The 8,316-nt window shown below is 28.7% G+C and overlaps 1 protein-coding gene across 1 annotated transcript; it reads left to right on the forward strand.

The window, feature by feature from the left end:
• The first annotated feature begins 1,864 nt into the window (after window positions 1-1,864).
• On the forward strand, window positions 1,865-6,495 carry LOC120087069 (NAC domain-containing protein 30-like). The gene is made up of 4 exons (XM_039043917.1): window positions 1,865-2,085; window positions 3,066-3,248; window positions 4,583-4,854; window positions 5,959-6,495. Exons 2-4 carry the CDS (start codon window positions 3,086-3,088, stop codon window positions 6,445-6,447), a joined length of 924 nt encoding a protein of 307 aa, XP_038899845.1. The 5' UTR covers window positions 1,865-2,085; window positions 3,066-3,085; the 3' UTR covers window positions 6,448-6,495.
• Window positions 6,496-8,316: the final 1,821 nt, after the last annotated feature.

An 8,316-nucleotide genomic window follows, 5' to 3' on the forward strand; every position in this document is an offset into this window, starting at 1 on the left:
GCTCAGCAAAGGAGACAACCTAAGCTGAATTGTGGGAGTGACAGAAAGCGACCTTTTCTAAAACAGACAATTCCTTATGCTCAACTTCTAATTATTGGTTGTTTAATTATAAAAATCACTTCTTTTTTTTTTTTCACATTTTGTAAAACGACAAAGTTAAATACTTGGTATAGTTATTCATGTTAATTTCACACAAATATTAAGAAAAATAAACTTGTTCATAAGACTTAACTATGCAAGCTTGGAAATATGAGGAAATTAAATCCTAAAGTAAGTTTGATAATGATTTTTCTTTTAAGGGCAGTTTGAATTTTAAAGATTAAGAAAGATATATGAAACTTTTTAAGAGAAAAAAAGATATTACTAAACATATATGTTATGGGTCATTTTCAGACCAAGAATCATGAGATTAGGAAGACGGATTGTTAGGGGTAAATTAGAAGAATGATCATCACGTGAGGATTAGATAAGTGTGAGAAATAATGGCTGATAGACTGAGGAAGTAAAGACCAGAGAAAGAGAGAGGTTGGGCCAAATGACACATCTTACCCGCCTAAACATATACATCCTTGATGCCAAAATTAAGACAAGAAAAAGAGTCTAACTTCAATGTGACAATAATGGTATGATAGAAGAAGAATGTGGCATGCAATATAATTGAAAACTTGCACTCTGATTTGGTGTTTCAAACATAAACACTCAAATGCTTAAGTCATCCCAAATACGAGAGTAAAAGAGTGTGGAAGTTTTAAAATTCGAGAGTGTGAGAATTGACTTACTTGATCCAATCCTCTACGGTTATAATGACTTATTTATAAGTTTTGTTAAAACCTTGGTCATCCCAAATAGGGTTTTTGAGTCAAATCGAGATAACACCTCCAACTTATAAACTTGTTGGGGGCATGCATGGTGCATGCCCTGTTGAGCATTTTGCTAGGCACGGCTTCAATGTTGGACGAAATTGAGCATGCTTGGTCAATCACTAATGTGAATATAATGTAAATATGTCAACTTGTTTTTAAATGGTACAATATTATTTATTAATTTAGTTTTTTAATTTCTCTCTTCTAACTCGGAGTCCGACCACAAAGTCTGATAAGCATGACATTGAAATTTTAATGATATTTCCATCGATATTTCTATCAAATTGAAACTTTGACATTTCCATCAACATTAATATTTTAGTACTTGGTTGCCACTGCACGTATCTACTTAACCGTATTACTCAACTAAATAATGCATATTCAATCCATACTTCTACATTGCTTAATCAATGGGTACAATACATCCAAATACTACAACAATCCAAATCTCTCAGAACCATTTCTCCACAACATAACTTACATTTAACACAAGGTATGATCCTAGTAGCTTTATGATATTAACAAAAGAAAAAACAGAAAACCCTCTAGAATAAGTTTAAACAAAATTGTAACTTCATGAATATAATTATAACATTTTGAAACCTTAGGAATCAAACTCAAAACTTAAGGACTAAAAGCGCAACATTTGGAAACTCATAAACTAACCAGTGAAAACTAATACAACTTTTTGGGGGATGAGGTATGATGAGGTTGCTACGACCGTGTCAACCTAGTTGAGATATCTCGTTGCACCCACTAATCCCACAATAACCATGTATATTCTCTTAAAAAATAAATGGAAATTACTAGATCCTAATCTAAAAAATCCTCTAGAAGAAGTTGAAAGAAGAAGAACATAAATTCCTGATGACCTAATTTACTAGGGTTTGCAACATAAAATATAAGAAAAAAAGGGAAAAGAAAGCTAAAAACAAAGTCTTGTAATACAAAATTGCGGTGGGAAGAAATAAGAGTAAGAGAAGAGGGGGGGTGGCCTGAAAACAATGGTTTCACGCCGTCCAAACAAACCTTTCTATTCATCTGCCACCCCACGCGCAATCAATACCCTTTTTCATTTTTCATTTCTTTTTTAATCTCTATAGTTTATATATATATATATGTATCCTCTTTTTATTCTTGCATTCAAATAATCTTCTATAATCTCTCTTCTATTCTTCTATTTTCACATCAAGACTTCACAAACCACCTACAAGATTTCTATGTGAGTTCATATATATGTATATGTATATGTATCTATCTCTCCTTCTTTTTTATCTCATTTCTTAGGGTTTTCTTTTGTTCTATCGATATTGTTATATGCACTCGATCGAGCATCGAAAATTTATTGAATAGGGTCGTTCCAAGTTTTTCTTTTCGTTCACTTGCAAATTTGGTTCGTTTGATTCGGAGAAAAATTAGAATTTAGTTCCTATAGTCTCGTAAATATTCCTATTGTAGGGGATATTTATGAGAGTTTTATCGATCTATAGTCACTAATTTCTACTTTACAATTTAATCTTTTTATACATTTTTAATCGTGTTTAAATGAATTGCTACACACATTGTGTCCCAACTACCTTTGTATAATTTTTTTGAGAATTATTCTTGGTTCATTTTTTTAGAACGATGTGTTTTTTTTTTTTTTTTTTGTTGAAACTCCACACGTGTGAGTTACAAAAGAGAGAGGAGAGAGAAAGGGTTGGTTGTGGTGTGAAAATATTGTCTGTAAACCACATAAGAAATAGAAAAAGGGAGTGAACTGCACTCAAAGAAATGTAACATGCTTTGTGACAGCAAAAGTCAAGCTTTTCGGCCAACTTTTATTTTTAATTTCCAAAAATTAAAAAAAAAAAAAAAAAAAAAGCCCCAAAAAGCTAAAAACAATAGTTTCAGGTCATGCAGCTGAGGAAATCACCCAAGATTAAGATTCTTGTCTCAAGACAATATCAAATTTAAACTACAAATTTATATATTCTCTTTGTTTTTCTTGGTTTCTACTCATTATTGTCTCCATTCTTGAATTTAATATAAACCCTCATCAATAGTTCCACTGTAGTAACTATTTAAAAGAATGGTATACAACGACCATAAGAACTAGATTCTAATTTTCTCCAAATCATAATTTTTATATGGATTATATCCAAAGCTTTAGGGTTTGTTTAAATGGCTAAGCTCTCATTGTTTTGTATGTTCTTTTAATAGAATAAGAAGTTAGGCCATCAATGGAGATTTTGGAGTCATGTGTGCCACCAGGCTTTAGGTTTCATCCAACTGAGGAAGAACTTGTTGGTTATTATCTCAAAAGGAAGATCAACTCACAGAAGATTGACTTAGATGTCATTGTTGATATTGATCTTTACAAAATGGAGCCATGGGATATCCAAGGTAATTCATTCATTCATTCCTTCACAATTAATTCATATAATTAAGTTTTTAGTGGAAGAGTTAGTTTCAAACCCATATATAATATATAGAGGAAAATAGAAAAATAAGAAAACTATTTACACAAAGTAACAAAATTTTTAATATTCTTTCATAAACATTAATAGATGTCTATCAATGTCTATCAATAATAGAAACTAGGAGAAATTTATCACTGATAGATGCTGATAGAAACTGGGAGAAATCAGCGTCTATCATTGTTTTTTTTGCTATTTATGTAAATAATTTGACATTTTTTCTATCGATTAAAATTTCTAATATATATATATATATATATATTGTTTGTTTTTTTCATTTTCCAAACACAATCCATTTCCCCTACTTAGACTTTCTCATTCACCCTATAAAAACTAGGCTTCACTTTTTAACTTTCAACATTCTGAAAGCCTGAGTTTTCTTGCTTTGTTTTCATACTACTTTTTGTTATGTGCAAAATCAATGGAATCCACTTTGTTAGTAATAATCCACTCTTCATAAGTATGGTTCGACCATTAAAATTGAAGGTTGATAACCATTTTCTTTTTTTCTAAGTCTTGAAAATTTTGTGCTCATTTCTAAATTTGTCACCTTCCTTTCTAAATAAGCTAAATTTCAAGTTTTTAAAAGAAAAATTATTACAAATGACAAAATTGCTTAAAATATTTACAAATATAGTAAATATTCAGAATCCATCGGTGATAGATATTGGTAGACACTAATAGAATTCTATCGATATCTATCAATGTCTATCATTTAAAAATCTGAAATTTTGCTATATTTGTAAATATTTTGGTTCATTTTATTATATTTAAAAAAAAAACCCTTCTTAAAAGTTATTTCCTTTTTCTTTTATTTTATTTTCAAGTGTTTGTTTAACTTTGTAAAATGTATATAATAAAGTGAGAAACTTATGAATGAAAGTAGGGTTTATAAGCTTAATTTTCGATTACGACAATTTAATGAAACAACTCAATCTACAGGTTTCATGGTCATCGGTTATATTACCTAATTAGGATGGCTTAAATTTGAAAAAAAAAAATTGAACAATTGAACCAATTCAAAAGTACTTTCTTAATCTATACCAAATCTAACTAACCCTAACATAAGTAATTTTTTTTACAAATGCTCTTGGAAGATTAAAACACTAATTAACCAATTAATTGTATGTTTTATTTGAAATGATTCTAACTCTATAGTCAAACAACTCAACATACTTTCCACACGTACTTTTATCTAGTTAAAAGCTATTGTGAAAAGTTAGATCAAACTCACTCTTAAATTTACAATCGTACGTGCAGCTAATTGTAAATTTGGTTACGAGGAGCAAAAGGAATGGTACTTCTTTAGTCATAAGGACCGAAAATACCCGACAGGAAGTCGAACGAACCGAGCTACAAGTGCTGGATTTTGGAAGGCCACAGGGAGAGATAAGGCAGTTTTGTCAAAGAATAGAGTGATTGGAATGAGAAAGACATTGGTGTTTTATAAAGGTAGAGCTCCAAATGGAAGAAAAACTGATTGGATTATGCATGAATATCGTCTCCAAAACTCTGAACTTGCACCTGTTCAGGCAAGTTTTCTTTCACTTCATAATGAATTAATATGAAAAACTATACCATAACAAAATTTACCTTTTTTTATTATTCGTAATCGCCGTACAGGTGGAGGTAGGGAGATTTGACTTAATCTCTAGTATATTTGGAATAGTTTTGGGGAAATAATAGTTTTAAATAAAACCATTTTTATTTTTTTTATGTTCTTAATTTTGAAAATTAAGTTTATTTTCTCCCCATTTTTTTACTGTGATTTACATCTTTCTTAAGTACAATAGTTGAATTCTTACTCAAATTCAAAAAAAAAATTAAAATTAAAAATTACTTTTTTAGTTTTCGAAATTTGGCTTGGTATTTTAAACCATCTATATAAAAAAGATAACAAATGAAGAAATTGGAGATGAAAGTAGTGTTTATAAGTTTAATTTTCAAAAACAAAAAAAAAATCTAAAACGAAATGATTATCGACACAAACTTAATAATTTTAGAGTGTGTTTAGCCTTTCTTAAGTGATTTTAAAGGGTAAAAAATGTTTTACAAAAATATTAATAAATAAAAAAATTTTAAAAGGAAAAAGAAGGAATTGGTTAAACTATATCTAAAACATGTACTTTTAATTTTTGACTTTCATAATATATATATACACATTTGTTTTTTTTCCTTTATCATATTCCTTTAAACCCCGTTTGATTTGATTTTTTTTTTTTTCTTTTGAAAATTAAATTTGTACAACAACACTTCCACCTATTTTGATTTTTTTGTTTTCGTTATTTTCTATCTTTTAGAAGTTTTTTTAAAAAATCAATCTAACTTTTTCGGAAACTCAGAGAAGTGCTTTTTTATTATTATTATTTCTTTGAAATTGTATCAAGAATTAAGTGTTTAGTTAGGAAAGATGATAACTAATGTAAAGAAATCATAATTAAAAAAAATTACGATTTTCAAGAACAGAAAACATAAAATCAAATAGTTATAAAAAAGGTCTAAGCAATCAGGTGTCTATTTTTTCACGACGATATACCTGAAAATTATTCAAAATAATAATAAAATTATTTTAAGTTAAATTTTCATGAAAATAATCTAATGCATGAGATCTAAGATTTTTATTTGAATACATGCAGGAAGAAGGTTGGGTGGTCTGTAGGGCATTCAAAAAACCAAACCCTAATCAAAACCAAGTCATTGGAGCTTGGAATAGCCATCAACATCAAGCCTTACATTATGATCTCAGAAACAACAACAGTAATAATAGTCAATTTGTTAGGTCCCCTTCATTTTCAGATGCCATGACCCCTCACACTCAAATGGTCAACTCCTCTGACCAACAACTCTCAAATTTGCACCACTCCTATGCCTTTGATCTTCACCACCACCAACTACAACAACAACAAGATTATCGATTCATCCAACTCCCGAATCTCGAGAGCCCAACGCTCTCGACAAGCTTTGGGACTAACGAAACGAAGATAAATAATAATCATGACGGTCCGTACCTCGAATGGAATGTTGATTTTGACGATTTACTCTCTTCGTCGCAGATTGTCGAAACGTCGTCTTCTTCTTACCCTAATTTGGCTCAAACTTTTGTTGACTTTTGTAATGATGTATGAAAGCAAAAATGCTGAAAATTATTTAAAAACATGATTTTAGAGTGTTTTTCCTTTTTTTTTTTTTTTTTTTTTTTTTTATAAAGAGAGAGATCAGCTACAAAGTGAATGGTCTCTCTTCATTGAAACAGATATCTGATTGATTAGGGTTTTATGAGAAAGTTGTTTTAAATTGTAAATGTATCACTGCATGTAGATAAATTAATATGAATATGCATGTAGTGATCCAATGAAGTTGGTTTTCTTAAGAATAAGAGGTTTTATTTGTGTTTAATTAATTGGCAGTAATAGTATTATTTTCTCATCACTTCTAATTTTACAAGCTATTTTGGGATCAGTGAAAAACTTAATTATTATATTCATTATTTATTAGGGCCATAATTGATCATCTCAAAGCTCCTGACATATTGTGGAGTGTTCAATTAACTCTTGATCTCCTTTTCATAAATGAGTCTAACTATATATTTTCTAATTTAATTTTGTTAAAAAAATGAAAAAAAATATCTTTTTTATCCATAGATTTCAAAATGTTACACATTTAGTTTTTAAGTTTTGAATTTGGTTTCAATTTAGTCTCGAAATTTTACAACACTGCAATTTTACTCTTGAAATTTGAGTTTTGTTTAATTTGATTCCTAGATTTCAAGGTTTTACACTTTAACATTGAAATTTATATAACATTTTGAATCTAAAGACTAGACGGAAACTATACCCAAAATTTAGGGACCTACAAGATATTTTAGAAGAAAAATTATTTCTTGCTTAACACATTTTTTTTTTTTTTTGGTTTATTGTTTTGTTTTGTTTTTTTATAGCCAAGTACTTTTTTACTAAAATTTCTAGAAGAAAAGCTGCTTTCTTTCCAAAATAATAAAATAGTAACAGATGATAAATAATTTATATTCCTCACTTGCCATTATGGTTTTCTGCATGTTGGTGATTGTAACACTATTTGTCTATTTCTTAAAAAAATAAAATTTTAAAAAAAAAAGTTGGCAACCACAAGGACTTTAATGTAAAAAAGAGGAATAATTATATATTTAAATAATAATATTTAAAAGAAAATTTTCAAAAATAGAAAAATAAGGAAAACTGTTTACACGAGACTTTCTAAGAAATTTATCTTGTAGAGTTAGACTTGTGTTGATGTAGATTTGATACAGATATGGTTTGATCTCTAGTACTTGATCATCTGATTTTCTCTCAATTAAATGCATACGTTTGACTTGAAGAAACGGAGGAAGTCTTAGAAGAGTTTTTGTATCTTTAGGAGGAGTGTACAACTTCAGGAGTTTGAGTCTTTTGATTGTTAGAAGAATTCTCACTGAACTCTATGAAACATAGAATAGAGAACTCCTTCATTTATAGGTTTTCAAGTGAGCTTTGTGAGTTTAGGCTTAGTTGGTCCATGGACCTAGGCCTTGACCCAATTAATTGGATTTGAATCTAATTTCTTTCAAAAAAATGCCTGATTTGTGCAAATTTAGGGGGATGAATCTCGAAAAAGAGAAAGTTAAAATCAAAATACAAGTAATTTATTCTTGATTTCAATATGTTAAATTAATCAAACTATGAATTTAGTATATAAATTTAATTAAAATTTGGGATAAATTTTAGAATATGAACAAATTTTAATTTGAGATGAATTTAAGACTTTATCCAATTTAATTTAAGGATAAAGACTAAACTTTACTTTAAATTTGGGTTGAAATTTAAATTATGCAGATAATTTTGAGATTTGTATCCACAATATATTTCAACTTGAAGATTCCCTAATTTAAAATATTTCATTTGGTAAATCTAAATCAATTAGGAATTAACTTCACGTATATTGATCTCAACTTTACCTTTTTTTTTTTTTTTTTTTTTTTT

The sequence above is a fragment of the Benincasa hispida genome, chromosome 9 (assembly GCF_009727055.1).
Source record: "Benincasa hispida cultivar B227 chromosome 9, ASM972705v1, whole genome shotgun sequence".
Lineage (NCBI taxonomy): Eukaryota > Viridiplantae > Streptophyta > Magnoliopsida > Cucurbitales > Cucurbitaceae > Benincasa > Benincasa hispida.

Coding starts and splice junctions, on each gene's coding strand:
- LOC120087069 (XM_039043917.1), top strand. CDS start 3,086: ATGGAGATTTTGGAGTCATGTGTGCCACCAGGCTTTAGGTTTCATCCA. Junction 3,249..4,582: donor GGAGCCATGGGATATCCAAG/GTAATTCATTCA, acceptor TCGTACGTGCAG/CTAATTGTAAATTTGGTTAC. Junction 4,855..5,958: donor CTGAACTTGCACCTGTTCAG/GCAAGTTTTCTT, acceptor GAATACATGCAG/GAAGAAGGTTGGGTGGTCTG.